General features: G+C 36.1%; 1 protein-coding gene across 1 annotated transcript in view; it reads right to left on the reverse strand.

The window, feature by feature from the left end:
* Nucleotides 1-21,222, reverse strand: part of SLC12A2 (solute carrier family 12 member 2) — a 98,230-nt gene that overhangs the window by 57,775 nt on the left and 19,233 nt on the right. The window contains exons 2-5 of the mRNA XM_061150859.1: nucleotides 15,972-16,091; nucleotides 14,644-14,719; nucleotides 14,240-14,335; nucleotides 1,166-1,305 (exon numbers count right to left, since the gene is read on the reverse strand). Coding sequence (XP_061006842.1) covers nucleotides 1,166-1,305; nucleotides 14,240-14,335; nucleotides 14,644-14,719; nucleotides 15,972-16,091 — 432 coding nt within the window. The remainder of the gene's footprint in view (nucleotides 1-1,165; nucleotides 1,306-14,239; nucleotides 14,336-14,643; nucleotides 14,720-15,971; nucleotides 16,092-21,222) is intronic.

Here is a 21,222-nt window from a genome sequence, read left to right on the forward strand (position 1 = left end):
TACTTCCTTTTCTCTGTCCCTTTGGCCTAAGCAGCTAAGGTCAATGCTGATGCAAGTATCAGTGCTTTTCAGGTGTTACACTTCCTAATATACCATACACTACAGTATAAGAAGTTACAACCTAACATGAACAACTACAGGTGTCATTCAAGATTCTTCTCAATTAATTAATTCTTAATTAATAATTAATTAATAATTAATTAATTCTTCAATTAATAAAATTGAATCCTATTTCAGTTCTACTGCTTTAACTACACATATACTAATTACTCTTTTCAACTAAGTTCTCTTCTCAACTCCAGGGCAGTATCATCAACCACTTCCTGGCCAGCTTGACTTACATATAACAAATTAGACATCCCAAGCTGAAATGTTCTGTGTTCTCTATCTCATGGTAAATGGCATTACCATCCATCTAAATCAGTCCTCCTTTCTTGTTCTCTAATTTCCCACATCCCATCAATCAAGTCCACTTACTCAACTTATTAAAAACCATTCAAATACATCTCTCCAGCTGCACTCATCACTGATTTAATATTCACCATCCCAGGATAGCTACAACCTTTTAAATGGTATCCATGTCCAATTGTGACCCCTCACAATTCTCTGCCACTGTAGTCACATATTTCTTGAGGCACCAAATCTGATCATCATGGATCTCAACTCCAGTTAAGATACAATCCAGGTTTAACAGCAAACAAGACCCTTCCTGACTTGATCCCTTCTTTTTTCCTTCTCATCGTAAACCTTGTGCCACTTTTGTGCTTCAGCCATAGTGAAGTATTTCCAGTTTGGTGTTTGTTTTTTTTTTAATAACACACCATACTCTACCCCTTCTAGGTCTGTTTTCTTTTCCTTCCTATTTCCCTCATACCGTATCTCACCTCTCCTATCTGGGTGCTACTGTCCTGACTCCCTTCTTTGAAAATGCTGTCTTAACACCTCTGCCATCCTACCCCTGGATGGTAAATTAAGTGATCCTCCTAGTTTGTCAAGACCTCCTGCAGTTACCCTTTCTAACATTTGTTGGTCTACCTCTCACACTAAACTTCTTAAAGGATGAGTTTTATGTTCCTTGCTGCTTTCCTGGCATTTTACACGGTGAATGGCATGTAAATCCTCAATAAAGATCCAGGAAATAAATGAATGGAAAAAGGTGAATTACCTTAAGCAACTCCACCACAGTTTCTGCAAATCCGACCACATACATAGCAACTGCGACAGCATTGGCAAAAGCGAAGATCAGGCCAATTGCACCGCCAAATTCTGGCCCTAGACTTCTAGATATTAAATAATATGCTCCTCCTAAAGAAAAGAAAAAAACACAAGTACTAATGCTAGAATTTTAAATGTCAAATAATCCTTTCCAGTACACAAGAGTTCACAAACACATGCCACCAGTGAACACAGCAGTTAAAGTAATAGGCAAGTGGGTGAGCATATTTTTAGGAAGAAACACCCAGAAAGAATTTTTTACAACCCACTTCATTCATAATGATTCTGAACATCCAGAAAATTTTCCTCACATTAAATATAAAAATCATCCTGCTATTTAAATCCCTACTTTCTTTTCTAAAGCTTAGATGAAAACGGTAACAGCCTCCTCCTCATATTCAGAGACATCAAGATCATTTCCCAATGATTATCTAAGTAGTATTTTTAATCTTAAATAACATTTAAAATGATAATTGACATGATTTCAGTTACTTAGTGTGGTAATTTGCTGAATGTGAATACGAAAGAAAAATGAAGGTATCACAAGAAACTTAATGAACAGCACATACTGACATCCTGAAGAGACAAAGTTATATTATAATAAAACTTAATTTATATTAATTTATTAATAAATTTATACTGATTTATATTTATATTATAAATCCTGCCTAAATGGCAGAGTAGACAAAAACATTAAACAAGCTATCACCATGAAGCAAGTATTTTCCTAACTTAAATCAGTATTTTTATTCTGAGTCAGTGTAATACTTATCTAAAGTCTCTAAAAGCTCTCCTAAATTTCTAATTTACTTTTGGTTTCTAGGTCATAATCAAAACTTAGTTTTAATAGTACTGAAGTTACATTAAGTTATATACATTTTTCTAGACACTGATGAAACATTCTATTCTTTTTGTCGATCAGTCACTCAGTTGTGTCTGACTCTTTGTGACCCCATGGACTGCAGCACATCAGGCTTCCCTGTCCTTTACCATCTCCTGGAGCTTGCTCAAACTCATGTCCATTGAGTTGGTGAAGCCATCCAACCATCTCATCCTCTGTTGTCCCTTCTCCTCCTGCCTTCAATCTTTCCTAGCATCAGGGTCTTTTCTAATGAGTCAGTTCTTCACATCAGGTGGTCAAAGTATTGGAGCTTCAGCATAGTCCTTCCAACGAATATTCAAGATTGACTTCCTTTAGGATTGACTGGTTTGATTTCCTTGCTGTCCAAGGGACTCTCAACAGTCTTCTTCAATGCCACAGTTCAAAAGCATCAATTCTTCGGTGCTTAGCCTTCTTTATGGTCCAACTCTCACATCCATACATGACTACTGGAAAAACCATAGCTTTGACTAGATGGACCTTTGTTGGCAAAGTAAAGTCTCTGCTCTTTAATATGCTGTCTAGGTTGGTCATAGCTTTTCTTCCAAGGAGCAAGTGTCTTTTAATTTCATAGCTGCAGTCACCATCTGCAGTGATTTCGGAACCCAAGAAAATAAAGTCTGTCATTGTTTCCATTGTTTTCCCATCTATTTGCCATGAAGTGATGGGACCGGATACCATGATCTTAGTTTTCTGAATGTTGAATTTTAGGCCAGCTTTTTCACTCTCTCACTTTCAATAAAGAGGTTCTTTAGTTTCTCTTCACTTTCTGCCTTAAGGAAGTCTTAAGACCATATAATGAAGACAAATGCAACAACAGATTCTACAATTTAATAAATTACTAAATATGCAAGCTTTATTTTGAAAATACCTGTAGTAGGTTTGGGGGTTAATTTTATCAAGTTTCTCAAAATATTCTATACATTAAACCTATCCACCAAAACTTCCTCATTACAGTACAGCAGGCACAGATACAACACTGTAAAATAACTATAGGCCAATTTAAAAAAAACTTTCTCAGTAATTCACTTTACCAATTAATAATTTTTATCATCTTTAAAATTCTGAAGAAAAAGAATTGCAACCTGATCATTTAGTATTAGTCTCATTTTTTAAAATGAGATGAAATGACAAAAATTTTCCCCAAATACTTTCGAACACTAAAAATTCTAATGGACTTACATATAATGACAATTTTTATGTCAAAGAGCTAAAGTTAAAGATATTAAATCACATAATTAATCACACAGAAAATCCCTAGAATATCATAATTATCACAGCCTATAGTTAATGAACATGTCATTTAATCTCAATATCAATAATGAATTAAGACAAGTATTATTTACCCTGACTTTATAGATAGGACAATTAACTCACAATAAAAGGTTAACTGAAATCAGTCAGCCACTCATGTATTTCAACAGTTGATAATATTCTTTAGAATGAGAAATACACCAAGAGAACCCATAAAAGCATACAATTCAGTTGTTTAAAGTTTTGATTTTCTGAAATTTAAAGTCTTTCTATTACTAATAAGAAAAAATATATATCTTAAGATGTATTTAACATTGGTAAAGATAACTGGAAGGGAAATAATGAATACAATAACAAATTCTGATATTTCAAAACTATTTAAAAATCTTCCACTAATTGGGATACCTAAACTTAAAACCTAGGACCTAGTTTCACTACTTTTTAGAAGATTTCACTTTTTTTTTTATGAAAATAAGTTACACATGAAGAATATTTTAAAAGCATCTGCTCATCTTCCTATAAATTCCTGATGAAAAGAAACAGTACTCCGCCCTATTTATTCTCATTTCTATTCCTGTGCCCTTGAGGCAACCAGTTTTAAGAGCTTTCTCCCCCTCTTTTTTTCCTTAGCAACAAAATAGTATAAAGATCTACTGCTCTGAAAGATTGGTCTATTTACTAATCAACATAGAGTGATACACACCTTAAAAATAAAATTTTTATTTTGTAATTAAGTAAAATTACACATTTTATTTAATTCTAGCAAGTACAAATGACTCTTGAACAACACAGGTGTGAAATGCGCAAGTCCACTTCTATGTAGGTTTTTTTCAATAAATATACTGAAAATTTTTTTTGGAGATTTGTGATAATTTGAAAAAACTCACAGATGAATCACAAGATATAGAAATACAGAAAAAATTAAGAACAAGTTAGGTATGTCATGAATACATAAAATGTATGTGGATACTAGTCTATCTTTACATAGGTTTAAGGTGAATGATACCTAATACAAAATTAATATATTAATTTTCTTTCTAATACATTACTTCTGCTCAGAGAATTAACATACAAAACATGCTGCGCTCCGTCCCTCTTTCTCTGGTAATTAGAGAAACTGTGTGTCATTGCAGATAAGTGGTTTTTTAAAAGAGTCACAGTGTTTATAATACTATACTGTGAATATGACTATAATACTGTATGCCATAAAAATTGTACAAGGATTCACTCACTAGTGCAGAGGCTAGGCTACCATGATACAATCATATCATTATACTAGGCTACAATAAAGCAATCATATTGCTGCCTCTTTGTTTGCAATGTGTGAACTGCTATACCTGTAAATAAATATAAATTCCATTTTTCACATTATCTTTTCATTTGTTAAATGTTTTTTTTAATTTCTCACATTTTTAAGAAACTTCTGTTGGAATACAGTTTATCTGCATGATGTCTTACTTTGAGGTGTAGGGCAAAGTGAACTTTTCATGTCATCTCTAGTGTTAGTGATACTAAGACAATATTAATACAGGTACTAACAAATGATCCATCTTGTAAAAAGATGATGTAAAACTTACGGCATCAGTATAGTATAGTCCTGTAAATGTACTTTTTCCTCACTAGAATTTTCTTTGTAACATTTTATTCTCTCTGGCTTACTTTACTGTAAGAATACAGTATATAATACATATACACAAAATATGTGTTAATCGATGGTTTATGTCAACCTACAAGGCTTCCGGTCAACAGTAATCTATAGTTAAGTTTTGGGGAATTCAAAAGTTATACAAGGATTTTCAACTGCATAGGCGTCATCAGCATCTCTAACCTATGTGGTATTCAAGGGACAACTGTACGATTATCATTCCCATTTTACACATGTGAAAATTCAAGCTTACAGAGGTTAAGTAACTTGACCACAGTCACACATATAGTAAGGGAAGAAATGGGCTTAAACTCAAGTCTCTCTTACTGTTTATTCAGTACAGTATGTGAAATTAAATAAGCCTTTTTATTATCATTGAATAAGCTGAAGACTATAAAAAAAAAAGATGAATTAAAGGCAACAACAGAAAAAATAGTTATTTACAAAAAATCTGTTGTTCAAGCAAACACAGAAAGTCAATACGGAAAAGATGTCCTCATGAACTTTCAAAATTTGGTCGTAAAATGCCCTCTCTTCTGAGTGTAGAAGACACCAATGAGCAGACACCAGAGATGCCAAGTAATGACAATACTATATACCCTGGGTTCCGTTATTACTACATATTGATTTGGGGATACATGTCCCTGCAGCTCTCAGTAGATTTCAAATCAATAACCAAAACTCTGACTAGGTTAATCAACAGCTATATGATTACTGGCCATAAAACAAGTCACTATATATTTCAAAGAACTGAAATGAGATAGCATTACTGACAATAGTGCTGAATTAAATGTATGGACTTCTCCTAAATACATTTTAAATTATGCAATGTATTTTTAAGTAACCCACTAGTAAAAGAACAAATCACAAGGGAAATTAAAAAGTATTTTGAACTGAACAATAATGAAAGGAGAATCTATCAAAATTAGTGGGATAAACCTAAAGCAGGAATTACAGCTTTAAGTGCTAATATTTTTTTAAAAAATGACACTTCTATTAAAAGTAAATACTATGAAATCAATGATCTAAGCTTCTACCTTAAGAAAACAGAAAAAAAGGAAAGCCTAATGTAGAAAAAAAAAGTTAAGACCACAGGTGCAGAAAACAATAAAGAAAAATCAATTAAGGTGAAAATGGACAAACTCTTTGAAAAAGTTGCCAGAACTATGACAGGAACATTAAATTGAAATACTCCTAAGAAATTAAATTTGTAACATACACACACATACAAAACCACAGGCCAAGGTAGCTTCACCAGTGAGGAAGAAATAAGATCAATTTTACAAAAACTCTTTCAGAAAATTGAGGAAGAACCAATACTAGCCAACACCCCTTATGAGTTGAGCTTAATCCTAATACCAAAACCTGACACAGATTATTACAAAAAAAGAAAATTTTAGATAGATATTTCTCATGCTCATAGATTCAAAAGTTGTTAACAAAATGTTAGCAACTAAAAAGTAGCAGAAACCATAATATTTTTTGACCAAATATATCTTTGATCTTTGTGGGGTTTATGCCATGAATGCTAGGTTACTGAGATTCAAAATACCATATAATTTTGGTAATAACAGAATAAGAGAAAAAAACCACATAACCATTTCAACAGATGTAGAAAAAGTGTAACAAAATTCCAACATTCATTCATGATAAATACTACCAGCAACCTAGAAATACAACTGTCTCATTCTGAAGATTTCATCTTCCAGAACTCCACAGTTAGCATCTTAAATATTCAACTCAGTCCCCCTAAAACTGGCAACACTACAAGGATGTTTATTCTCACTGCTTCTTCACCATGGTACTGAAGGTCCTATCTATTTCAACAGGTTGACACAACAGAAGGAGACGGAAAAAGAGAGGGAGAGAAGAAAACACTAAAGGTTGAAAAGAAAGGGGATAAGCCATGTCTGTTCACAGATGACGTGACTTTACGTTCAGCAAAGTCACAGAACCAGGACACGCAAGTCTACGCATTTATACAGTCATTAAAAATCTGGAAAATGAAATTTACAATTACCATTTACCAGATGAAAAACATGACTGAGGGATAAACTGAACAAAACAGGCAATATCTCTATACTGAAAAATACACAACACTGCTGACAGAAACAAAGATCTAAATAAATAGAAAGACACACCATGTTTACAGACTGGAAGATTCAATATTGTTAACATGACCATTCTTCCCCCCTCCAAAATTTTAAGACTGAAATCCCAAAGTCCCAGAGAGGTTTTCTGTGTTTAGAGAAATTGATACTGCCAATTCAAAAATTTTATATGGCAATACAAAGAACCTAGAAGAGTCAAAACAATTTTGCAAATGAACAAAGTTTAAAGACTTAGAACTTACAAAGCTAAGCAATCAAAACAAGGTAGTCTTGGAATAACTGGTGAAGAATAAATGAATCAATGGAACAGGATACAATAAAGACAATACACAGAAAATTTGGTTTTCAACAGCAGCACCAAAACTAATCCAGTATGGAGTAGATTGTTGACAAATGGTGCTAAATAAGTGGCTATCTACAGGGGGGTGGGGGGGAGTGACAGTAGCAGGGGGAAACACAATCTGTCTCACATAATGTGAGCCTGTTCACAGTTAAAAATCTAAAACCCATACTCAACAATTATCTGTCTGATGAACTGAAATACAAGGAATAAAAACATTTGATCCTAGTCACAAAGGTAGGTTTCTACTGATTTTCGATTCTCAGAACTACCTATCAGAAATTTGATGTAGTCTGGGCTTTTATTTGAAAGTGTACTGACCTCTGTTTTTAATGCTCCAAACCATAAAGTGGTTGACGAACTGTTCCCTTCTATTGCTCAGTTCATATAAAGTGAAGTCACTCAGTCGTGTCCGACTCTTTGCAACCCCGTGGACTGTAGCCTACCAGGCTCCTCCCTCCATGGGATTCTCCAGGCAAGAATACTGGAGATTTCCTTCTCCAGTATAATTTCCTTCTCCAGAGGATCTTCCCGACCCAGGGATCGAACCTAGGTCTCCCACTTTGCGGGCAGATGCTTTAACCTCTAAGCCAACAGGGAAGCCCTCAGTTCATATAATACACTATAAATAAAAAACCAGAACTTATATCTCCATATTATAAAAGGCTGCCTGTGGTTGTTCTCTATTTCATAAATGAGTTGATATTCAGAGATTAATTGTCTGTGGACAGAAGAAACTCTGGCCTGTGAAATCTAGGAAATGCAGATCTGAGTGACAGTGGAAGCTGGCCAGCACCATCTGAGTTGCAGAACCTGTTGCACATGGTCCAAGTAAACTCTGTAAAATAGGAGCTTTCAAGAACACCAACAGGATTTGCAGGGCGGGAAAGAGTTCTGGGCTGCATGAGTGTATATGGCTAGGGCAGAGAGTATACCAGAGGAGAAGGAAAGAGGGGACTCCATCAGCTAGTTGGTGGTGCTAGTTCTACTCCGTGGAAATAAGAGAACCAAGGAGATGGTTCTCTAACTTGCCGCTAACAGCTTCAAATAGTACCCTCATCTCATTATTACTACAATCCAATCAAGACTGAAACTAAAGACCTTGCATTTGCTAAGTTCTAACTCTTTTTTCCCCCTGAATGTTTCAATATTATTTTTATGCTAGACTTCATAATCAGACACTGTTACACTTCTTTACTGGGCTTCCCTGGTAGCTCAGCTGGTAAAGAATCCACCTGCAATGCAGGAGACTTGGGTTCGATCCCTGGGTTGAGACAATCCCCTGGAGGAGGGCATGGCAACCCATTCCAGTTCTTGCCTGGAGAACTCCCATGGACAAGCGGAGCCTGGCTGTCTGCAGTCCATGGGGTCACAAAGAGCTGAACACGACTGACTGATGAAGCACAGAACAGCATACTTCTTTACAGTTTAGTTCAGCTCAGTCGCTCAGTCATGTCTGACTCTTTGCGACCCCAAGAGCCGCAGCACGCCAGGCCTCCCTGTCCATCACCAAACCCAGAGTTTACCCAAACCCCTGTCCATTGAGTCGGTGATGCCATCCAACCATTTTATCCTCTGTCGTCCCCTTCTCCTCCTACCCTCAATCTTTCCCAGCATCAGGGTCTTTTCCAATGAGTCAACTCTTCACATGAGGTGGCCAAAGTACTGGAGTCTCAGCTTCAGCATCAGTCCTTCCAATGAACTCCCAGGACTGATTTCCTTTAGGATGGACTGGTTGGATCTCCTTGCAGTCCAAGGGACTCTCAAGAGTCTTCTCCAACACCACAGTTCAAAAGCATCAATTCTTTGACACTCAGCTTTCTTTACAGTCCAACTCTCACATCCATTCATGACCACTGGAAAAACCATAGCCTTGACTAGATGGACCTTTGTTGACAAAGTAATGTCTCTGCTTTATAACACTTCTTTACAGGTTGACAGTTAATTTCTATTTTTAAAAAAACTATACTTCTCTAGATTCTACCTGTTTAATCTCTAAAATGTACTGTTAAAGTCAATGTAAAGGCTACTTAGAGTAATTAAATCTCTCCTATGGCATAAAGCAGTGGCCACAGGACTGGAAAAGGTCAGTTTTCATTCCAATCCCAAAGAAAGGCAAACCCAAAGAATGCTCAAACTACTGCACAATTGCACTCATCTCACATGCTAGTAAAGTAATGCTCAAAATTCTCCAAGCCAGGCTTTGGCAATACGTGAACCGTGAACTTCCAGATGTTCAAGCTGGTTTTAGAAAAGTCAGAGGAACCAGAGATCAAATTGCCAACATCTGCTGGATCATCGAAAAAGCAAGAGAGTTCCAGAAAAACATCTATTTCTGCTTTATTGTCTATGCCAAAGCCTTTGACTGTGTGGATCACAATAAACTGTGGAAAATTCTGAAAGAGATGGGAATACTAGACCACCTGACCTGCCTCTTGAGAAACCTATATGCAGATCAGGAAGCAACAGTTAGAACTGGACATGGACCAACAGACTGGTTCCAAATAGGAAAAGGAGTACGTCAAGGCTGTATATTGTCACCCTGCTTATTTAACTTATATGCAGAGTACATCATGAGAAACGCTGGGCTGGAAGAAGCACATGCTGGAATCAAGACTGCCGGGAGAAATGCCAATAACCTCAGATATATAGATGACACCACCCTTATGGCAGAAAGTGAAGAGGAACTAAAAAGCCTCTTGATGAAAGTGAAAGAGGAGAGGGAAAAAGTTGGCTTAAAGCTGAACATTCAGAAAACTAAGATCATGACATCTGGTCCCATCACTTCATGGCAAATAGATGGGGAAACAGTGGAAACAGTGTCAGACTTTATTTTTTTGGGCTCCAAAAGCACCGCAGATGGTGACTGCAGCCATGAAATTAAAAGACGCTTGCTCCTTGGAAGGAAAGTTATGACTAACCTAGATAGCATACTAAAAAGCAGAGACATTACTTTGCCAACAAAGGTCCGTCTAGTCAAGGCTATGGTTTTTCCAGTGGTCATGTATGGATGTGAAAGTTGGACTATAAAGAAAGCTGAGTGCCAAAGAATTGATGCTTTTGAACTGTGGTGTTGGAGAAGACTCTTGAGAGTCCCTTGGACTGCAAGGAGATCCAACCAGTCCATCCTAAAGGAGATCAGTCCTGGGTGTTCATTGGAAGGACTGATGCTGAAGCTGAGACTCCAGTACTTTGGCCACCTCATGTGAAGAGTTGACTCATTGGAAAAGACCCTGATGCTGGGAGGCATTGGGGGCAGGAGGAGCAGGGGACAACAGAGGATGAGATGGCTGGATAGCATCACCGACTTGATGGACATGAGTCTGCGTAAACTCTGGGAGTTGGTGATGGACAGGGAGGCCTGGTGTGCTGCGATTCATGGGGTCGCAAAGAGTCGGACACAACTGAGTGACTGAACTGAACTGACTGATGGCATAAAGAACACAACACATTTCACACACTTCCATGGAGCTGGAAGCACACACTTTATAAAATGAGAATAAAATATTATTCAGTATTAATACAGAAAAATATTATAATTCATTTAACACCATTAACTGAATCAAGGTAAAATAAATTAAATTGTTAAGAATCAAGTTAAAAATCAAGATAAAACAAATTAAACTGTCAAACACTACCTCAAAATAGTTTATATTAATTACTACATGCTCAAGTTTAAAAGAGGGCTCTTGAAAATGAAATTATTAAACAGAGCAACCACAATCAGCAATATTTTGAGTAAAATATTTTCTTGTTAATTCCCTTAATAGTCAACTTTCAGTCCTCAGTGATTGGGCTAAAGGGCATCCAATGCAGATATTGTTATTCCCATTGTATCTCTACCTAAGTCTTTGGACTTCGACCTTCTAGATAGTTCCAGCTCTCCTGATCTCCTCTTACACAATCCTTTCAAGGAAGAACTGAAAATTAAGTCCTCAGTGATTGGGATAGAGGGCATTGAATGTAGGCACCCCTGGCTCCACAATACTGAAAGATAACTCCATCTATACATAAACCAAGTCTGAAAGTTTGTTTTAAACCATAACCCCCTCTCTATCTTTTTGCTCCCTGCAAAATTGTATTGAATAAGGATTCCTTGTTCCAGAGAGATTCCCAGTCTGGCATTTGCTGCTGTCATCCTATAGTCTCACTTGTAAGTTCCTCTTTTCCCTCCCTATTCTATGCTTCCTGGAGCTATAGGCCAAGGTGATTCACATTCAGTCCTTCACAGGCGCTCTTATTAAGCAAAGGGTTTACAGAGTTGGCATATTCCAATTTCTTTTTCTTCACTTATTTTGTAGAATAATTACCTAAAGGATAAATCCCTTATTAATTTCTTGCTTATACTGAGTTGAGGTAAGGAAATTTTCATTCAGAAATGAAATTCACACTAGATTCTTTATCAATTTTCAAAATAAGTTAGTTCTCTAGCATTCTACAAAGGTAAAAAAATGAGACTTTGTGTGTTTGTGTGATGTCTGTGAATCTAGGGATTTTATTATATATATTATGCTTTCATTTAAATCAGTTACAATTAGTAGTAGTACTCCTGTTCAAACTATCCAAAGTTAAGTGTTAGCTTTTTCAGGTTGGCTCCTCAGTCCTTTCAACATGAAACAATAGCCTTTGTTATCTTCTTCACTTACTGCTGAGAAAAGATGTCTAGACTTCTCTAGTACATTTCCTACCCAGACACGGAATCAATCACTTCTCCAAGGTTCCCTGGTTCCTTTGAATGAAAATACACAATGTGGGCACTAGGGGTGCTCATTGGTACTGGGCTGACCATCTGTGACAGGTGGTTTTTGTGGAGAGAGCTAAGAAATACATTCTTTTGGGATAAACTGTATGACTCATACTGGTATTTTTAATTTAGAATCATGAATACAGAATAAAATGTAATCTCACCAGTTTTATACCTATATCTACTTATTCCCATGTGGAAATACTGTTTTACCAAGAAACCAAAATAAATTCTGTTAGGGATCTCAAAGTCTATGAAGCATATATAGAGGAGAGAGAAGGAGTTTACATTCATTGCAAGAATCTCCAGGAACTTTCACTGCAGATAATGCAGCTCACTTATATTCTATAAAAGATCAGCTCGCTTTCTAACATCACTGACTGATCTAAATGAAAAATAAATGCCTTTTAGCAAAGCTTCAAAATATTTGGTCATTTCTTTAAATTAATGGCTTCTCTTTTCCCATAGGTTTCATTATTTCAGCAAACATATTTACTTTGTCATTTAAGAATAAGTGGTAACAGAAGAATTTCAAATTATGTAATTCAATGTTTTGGTTTTTTTTTCCCTATAGTTAGTTTACTCTGTAAACTGACTTAACATTTTGAGGGAACTCAGACAAAACTGCAACATGGTACTTTGTTGGGACACAGGTTCACACACTCTACATTCTCATATGTTGTTCGTGGCCCAGGACAGAAGATTAGATACAAGTCTCTGAAGTATCTGTAAAAATATATGAAAACTACTGGTAGTACTGCACGAAGTGGCGTTTTAGTCACAATGCAGGAAAATCTATACTTCCCAGAAGTCTGGACTCACAGAGAACAGTCTGGGGTTTGTGCTGACAGTGGGTCCATGCCCCACTCCCCTTGAGTCTCACAACCTAGATTTGAAGGGCTGAAGACAAGAAGTCAGTCAATGATGGTTTGCTGATCCTCTCAAATAACTAACACTGCATCAATTTCTCCTTCTACTTCCATCTCCTAATAGTAGCAGAACGAAATGAAGCATGGGGCACCCAGTACACAAGCACAAGAATCTCTCAGTATTGCCTGATTAACTCTTGGGCATACCCACATCTTAGACCCCAACTTCATGTGCACATAAAACAGCCAACACACAGTCATAACTGTACTGACAGGAGCTACCAGCTTCCCCTAGGGCCACAGTGATCTGAATCCTCTGGTACATGAGATACCTGAAGACGACTGTGGAAAAAATGAAAAGCTCAATCTGGTTCTTTCTCCAAGTACTCATACAGATAAAGCAGAAACTGTATGCATGTAACGTTAAATACAGATCTGCAAAATAGTTGAGGCAGATGGGGAACAGGCAGATGCCTTTCTTAGTTGATCTGCTATGATGAATTTATAGGAGCTGGTACATATCTTCTCTTCTTTCTCTCAGCATCTTCCCCTCCAACTGAATGATGAGATCTGCTTTGGAAAATGGATTTCTTTTCTTCTTGTTCTCAGGGGTCCCAGAGCCATTCTCCTGCTGTCCTGGGTATTCTTCCTGGGAAGAGTAAAACCTCACGAGGCAGATCTTGTGGGCTCAAATACAACAGGCTTCAGGGTACCCACAGAAGAGAGCTGGAGTTGAGGGTATGGATTCAGAGCCCCAGGTTTAACTCACACAAGTGGTTAGACCATGAGGAAAGAACTCTGCCTGCATTTCCTTCAGTGGGGAGGAACGAGGCAACACCTGCAGAATACTGACCGAACGCAGGCTGCACAACACTAATCCAAGGGTGAAATCCTGGGAGGAGGTAACAAAGGGAGCCTCGATGGAGAAGAAACCCAGCTAGAAGCTCCATTCTTGCTACCAGACATCTGATCACCTGAACAATCTGAAGCATACATGTTTGTGTATGGATCAATTTAAAATTTTATATTCAAGATCTACTTCAGAAGGGCTCAACAGCAACTTTCTTGCCTATACAGAACCCAAAATGTTGTTTTTAAGGTAAAAAAAATAGAAATATCTTAAAATCTGTTTATTTAGTGTCAGTAACCCAATGATGATGATGTGCAAAGACTGAATTTACCTCCTCGTACAAATCCATTAGTAGCTATTGCTGATGTAGACAATCCTGTGATAGTTGTCACAACAGTGGCCATTGCTATTACAATGACTGACAGACCTTTAGGGAAAAAGAAAAGAAAACTTGAGAATACTTTTAGTCTCATTTAAACCTGCCACATCTAGAACTGATGAGTCTAAGTATACTGAATTAACATTATAACTTACAAATTATCTTATTTTTAACCCATTTTAGATCAAATCTACAATTAGAAAAAGGGACATTAAGACAACTGTCTGACACAAAGGAGAATGTAGCTTAGAATGACTCCAACTGCTTGAATTTTATGAAGTTTAGAGCCTACACATGCACTCAGTTACTTTGCCTACTCATTCTCAAATGACTCAACAGTATGTAACTTCACTCACCTATTCCAGCTTGACCCACAATCCACGACAATCTAATAAAGAGCATCACTCCCCAAATGTTTAACATACAACGTACCTAGAAGAGAAAAAACCAAGTCACAGAGGAAAAGAAATTAAATACAATATACAGTAAATGCTCAACGAGCCAATGGTTGGATAACATACTTTTTAAAACTACAGAAAGTCATTTCAAATCTCTTATCCGAACCTTTTCTTTAACAGATATTTTTAAAAAGAGCTTTAGTAAGAGCTTCAATGTGAGCTAATTAAAGTATAAGTATGATGTAATATATGAGTGTGTGTGTATATATTTTACACACACACAAATTATCTGAAGCAGCAGAAGCAAATGAACAAAAAAGATACAAGGAGTATTTTAAGACTTCAGTCCTAAAGAAGAGCAGTGTATGTTCCCCCCTTTTCAATCCAAGTAAGTTTAATTTTTAACTTACTCTTTAATAACATCCTCATTTCATAATCTCTAAGTAGCCTTAAATACTCTGTAATATTTGTCAACTCAAATGCTAACTATTCACACATGTTTCAGAAACCAAAACTCTTTGTAAGACAGTATCCCCAACTTATTTTTACTTTTATTTATTATGTTCATACATAGTATACAGTCTTCTGAAATGCTAAAATCTAAGACTAGGCAAACGATACAACCCAGAGCATAAAATGCACTCAATTAGACAATAAAACTACGACTAGAATTGGAATTTTCCTTCTACTCCCCTAAATGTCAATACAACTATAATTTAGTGCTTCCAAAGTCTCAATCAGACTGTCTACTCTAGTTAGATCCTTAGAGCCTATTCAAACACAGGAAAAAAAAAAAAAAAAGTAAATCTGAACCTTAATCACCTAAACCTGTCTACTGAAGTGATCTCAACATAAATATTTCTCCTATATTCTGCTGCTTAACTTCTACACATTTCTCTTCAAAAGACAATCTGGTAGCAGGAAAGGAAGCGGGCACATTTCAGCTACGATGCCTGCCTGGTTTCCTTAACTCTGCTGCTCCCATCAATGAACTAGCTTCATACTTGATTTCTGAGAAGTGACAATGTGTGGGATTCATAAGAAGTTATAAAATATAATTCAGAGGTAACCAAGTATAATTCAATTAAATGAATAAGCATATTTCCTTTACCCAATTTAATACCCAGAAGAAAAGGAGGTATAAGTTATTAATGTGGTCCTCCGTAAAAACCAGATAAAACAGTTTTAGGAAGAGAAAGCATTATTTGAGAATTCATGATAATACTAGGAAGATTTTCTAATAAACAGAAATATGTAACTCTAAAATTAAGTTCGTAGGTACATACTAGTACACCCTTAATCCAGCCAAACTTCACCACTCCTTTACTCTCCGCAGTGTACGTGACCACAGCCTCTCTGGTTGGCGTGCTTTCTTCTCCGTTTGCAAAGCCATCCTCAAAAGGTTCCTGGTCATAAGAGGAAATGTGAATTATGCTTAAGAATTATTTAACATGTAAAACCACTTGATAAAACAAACATCACTGAACGCACTTCACCATGTTTAAGGAGGGCACAGTACAGAATTCCAAGAACCAAGAGTTTCTAAATATTTTACCTCAAAGTGAAAGTCACTCAGTCCTGTCCGACTCCTTGCGACCCCATGGACTATACAGTCCATGGAATTCTCCAGGCCAGAATACTGGAGCGGGTAGCCCTTCCCTTCTCCAGGGGATCTTCCCAACCCAGGGATCGAAAATGTAAATCAATAAAGTGGAAGAAAACCTTACTCATTGAGTTATAAATCTGTAAATCTTATTGTGACAGCAAATCCATTTTAATAATTTTAAATTTTAATTACATTTTGGTGGTATCCAGAGAACACAAAGAATACTATTTGCTAAGTGTAGGCTAGCCAGGTGGGTCAATTCAGACCTTGTCTTTCTAGTTACAACTTTATCTTGCCTGAGTGCATCCAACCCATATCTGAGATTTCAGTGTTAACACTGCCAAACTCCTCTGTCATCAATGAACAGTTTTCTCTGTTGACCCCAAGGTTCATCCTGACTTGTCTTTACTCAGCACTTCATTCAGTGCTCTTCTTCACTCTCTCCTAACTTTTCTCAGATTCATACATGAACTGGTTGACAGAGTGCATTTCACAAGTGTTTCCCTCTAAGGCTTTTATGTTTCACATCTGATTCTATAATTCTTAGTTTCTGTTCTTTACATTCTCTTTCCCTGTCCATAGTTCCTTTAAAAAAATCCTTTTCAGTGGTTACACCCTCTACGGAATTCTGAATATAATTTTTCTCATAGAAATGACCTGAAGCAAGTTTTGTGTTACAACAGAGTGAAATGTATGTAATAAAACAAACTTCCTTTTTTTTCTTTGACTTCTGTTAGCCAAGTAGATTCAAATGCATTGTTGCTGATGGTTTTTCAAAGTGCTGTCAACCAAGACCTGCTGTTGTTTAGTCACTGAGTTGTGTCTGACTCTTTTGCAACCCCATGGACTACAGCCTGCCAGGCTTCTCTGTGCATGGGATTTCCCAGGCAAAGGTACTGGAGTGGGTTGCCATTTCCTTCTCCAGGGGATCTTCCTGACCCAGGGATTGAACCTGCATCTGTTACATTGACAGGCAGATTCTTCACTATTGAGCTACATGTGTTTTTCATTTATCCTGGGTATACACACAGGAGAATTGTTAGGCCATGAAGTACTTGTTGCAATGACTACATCTGGTCATCTTTCTCACCTCTTCTTCTCTATCAGACTGCAGACTGTCACTCCTCATTTCAGTCAATGGATCTGCCTATTTTTAGCCCTCTTTCTCGCTTAGAATTTGACATAAACCAGTAACAGCTAAACATGTTGGAAACATGTACAAACAGGGAAAATGTAACCAGGGACCTGGTAGCTCAGCACCCACTTTGGCTTTACCTCCACTGTTGTTTATGTTCTAGACAGGAGGACATTACTGATGAGTTCCCCAAGCCTGGCCCCCAAAAGAGAACTAATGACTCAACTGTTCCATTATTCAAATAAAACAAGAACAAAAATGTCTTAACTCAATTAACTTTAAAATAGCCAGAAGTTCCTTAGATTTCACTCTAGGATATTTAATGCTCTTCAGTTATAAAATAACACTTTACATTATTATATAACCTGCAAGTATTACAAGAAAATTCAATACCTATGATAATAAAGAGAGACTTTCTATTCCCATTTCTATTAAAAGAAAACTAAAGATGTGTGTACCTAATAGGCTACTTTCTCCAAAGCTAAGTATTAATGTGGGTGTCTTTAATAATTCAGAAGCAAGATGGCATCTCAAAATTTTTGCTGTGGGTGTTTATTAGAATTCTACCTCAAAGTTGAAGATCTAGCAATAATTATACTACTTTCCACTATACTATGAACTATATTTAAAACACAAAGTAAGGTTTTTCTGCATGAATAATGTATTTTAAAACAAAGACGAATCCAAATAAACTTTTAACTTCCTTATCATGTTATTATAGTTCTACTTTAAAAAGTGTTATTAATCTTTAAAATACAATTCAAAAATTAAAATCAATTATGTCATTTATATTTAAATCAATAAATTTAAGTAAACTGGGTTTATAATTATATTAATTTCCAAAAGAATAGGAAACCAATGTGGAATACACATTTTGTTTCTATAAATACATTAGTTTCAGAGAAATAAGGAAACTGTTGAGTATGGCATTTTATCTACACATGCACACACACTATTATATACAAATCTTATTACCAGAAGAATTTCACATGTACAATTATGGACTATATATTACAGTGACAGAAGGTACATAAATAAAATCTTTTATCTATCTACCATTTTTAGAGAAACAATGGTTTGTTTTTTCATTTGTTTGTTTGTTTTTATTGTTTTTCATATGATGAATACAATGTCAAAAATAACAGATGATTTTTTGGATAATGCCATACTGAATGAGATGGACCAAACTAATTTAAATACATTTGGGGAAATAATCTTTCAAAATGTAGCACTGTGAGCCTGGACCTACAGAGCAGGGATTAAGACTGGGAGCAAGAAGAGGGTGAGGAAGAGAGGAAGAGGCAGGGGAGACAATGCAAGACCCGGACAGGGAGGCCCGCAGTGACTGCAAGGATTTCTCAGTGAAACAGATAGAGATCCTGGTAAATTATGTCAGTCTGAAAAGAAAAGTAATTCAGTTGGACATACTGAATTTGAGGAGCCATGAAACAAAGAGTTCTATCAGGCTATTAAAAAATTCATGACTGGAACTTAGGAGAGGGGCCAGGGATAAAGAGCTAGCGGGAGAAGCTATGGGAAAAAAATGAAGAGAGAAACTTGGGGAGAGAAAACCTGAGTAACTGACCACTTTTTCTGAGATACAAAAAAATATAAGAATGAAAGGAAACTCTGGTTTCCATGGTCATAATTTCTTTGCAGGGAGTAGAGAAAAGTAGAATTTTTACACTGTGGATACTCTCCCGTGTATATTCAAATTTCTACCTCAACTTGATCATTCTTTCTCCTCTAATCATGGTTATCTTTTTGCTATTCACTGCACATTCCACCTCCAAATGCCCAGCTAAACTTGCTGAAATACTATACAGTATATTTATCAATGCACACTGATCTGGCTTCACCATGCTACAACACTGAAATAGTTTAAAGACATTCAAAGACTACTCTGCTGCCAAATATAATAAATCTAATGTACATTTTTTAGTCTCTGGCTCAAAGGTCTTTTGAAGTAGCTCATGATACTGTTGACAAATCCCTCTTTCTTCAAACATTTTTTGAAATACCATACTCTCTCAGCCTCTTACCCGCTGCATTTAAATGGTAGAAGTCACTTCAACACTTGGTCTTAGACCATCTCTTTTTTTCACCCTATTTCTTCCTTATGGTCATCTTACCAGACCTATACCTTTAACTACCATCTATATGTGACGAGTAATAAGTGATGACTCCTATACATTTGCAGATCAGATCTCCCCTCTGCATTTCAGCCCTCTATGTAAATACTGATGTTGTCACTTGATCAGTTCGTTAGGTTTACTACTCTAGCTCTTACCATATAAGAAAAAAAGAAATCGTCGATGTACCACAAACAACAACTTTTTTCTAAATAAAAAGAAGAGGAAAGTAGTCTCTCTGTTTTGGATTAGTTTTTAATTCTTAAAGGTTTCAGTGAACACTTAAATATCAAAAAAGGTATTTGATCAGAAATACAGTAAATTCGTAATAATTAAAATTGTTTATAATATAAATTAATTTAGATTTATTCTGCAATGCATGTCTTTAATCTTTAAGAATTTACAGTTTTTCAGTTTCTAATATCCAAAAATTAACTTGTCTTTTAATTCACTGGTTTAAATTATCTTTTACATATCAGAAGTCATAGTTCATATCCTGTGTGACCTAAGAGAAAATACTACTTCAATACAAGGGGTTGGTTTAATGATGATTCCTCAATAAGAAAAAAAAAGAAAAAAATTTCTTGCCAAATTGACCTGCTGTTTCTTCCCTAACACAAGAATTTTCCTGAGTATTTTAGAGACAACCTAGGATGCCAGATTTCTTTTTACAATAATGGACAAAAACAAAGCTTTAGGAAAAAATACTTATCCAACGGTTTTTAAATTACAATTAAAAACGTCTCACTGCCTCTGTAACCTAGAGTGCAGTATTATCTTCTGTGTATATCCTCACCATGGGCATGCCAATGCACTTTTCATCGACAAATGCTTTAAGTAGATATTACATTAAAATGCCACAATTGTTCTCTTTCTTTGGACATCCCAGTTACTAAGTGCACAAAATTTTCATCTCAAGTGTACAAAGTAGTATAGATGGTGTTTGTGACATCACTAGACAAGGATGTGAATACCCACGAAAGATGATCGTGCAGGGATCAGAAGGATTTATGATCACATGTTTTCTCCAAAGTTGAATAAAGGGGCTTATTATTGTGCAAAGGAAAATCAAGACTGTCTAGACAGTGCAACTTTTGAATACAGTTAAAAAATACTAATAAAACACATTTTGGGCAAAGCCTATTGCCTATCTATTCATTTTTATACAAATTCATTCTGTTTTTACAATTAAACTGGTAAAGGCTTGGTAAAAAGTATCTCAGCTCAGCAATTTTAGATCATAGAAGGCAAAAGACAGTAAGCTACACACTTTTTTTTTTAATTTGTGAGGAGGGGGAAATGTTTGGGTTTTTATTGCTTTACTGATGTTTTAAAGAACTGAGCAAAGCTGTACCAAACTATCTCTTGAGGTCTATAGCTACTAAAATATTGTTTCTAGACAGACTTAAGGCTGCTGAAATATGGACACCCTTTGAAGAGGGAAATGTTACAATCCTTTAAAATAACTCCTGATATTCTTCTGTTATTCGAAGATCCTACAGTTGCAAAAAGCAGTTTCTGGGCATAAACTACAACCACATCCTTCCATTCATTCATTAAACAAATATTTACTGATTGATTTTATTAAGAACCATGCTAGGAACTTTTCAGCACTCCCAGAATTGATATTTTTATAGTAGAGACTAAAAATGAAAAGTAGGCTT

Source organism: Dama dama, chromosome 9 (genome assembly GCF_033118175.1).
Source record: "Dama dama isolate Ldn47 chromosome 9, ASM3311817v1, whole genome shotgun sequence".
Classification (NCBI taxonomy): Eukaryota; Metazoa; Chordata; class Mammalia; order Artiodactyla; family Cervidae; genus Dama; species Dama dama.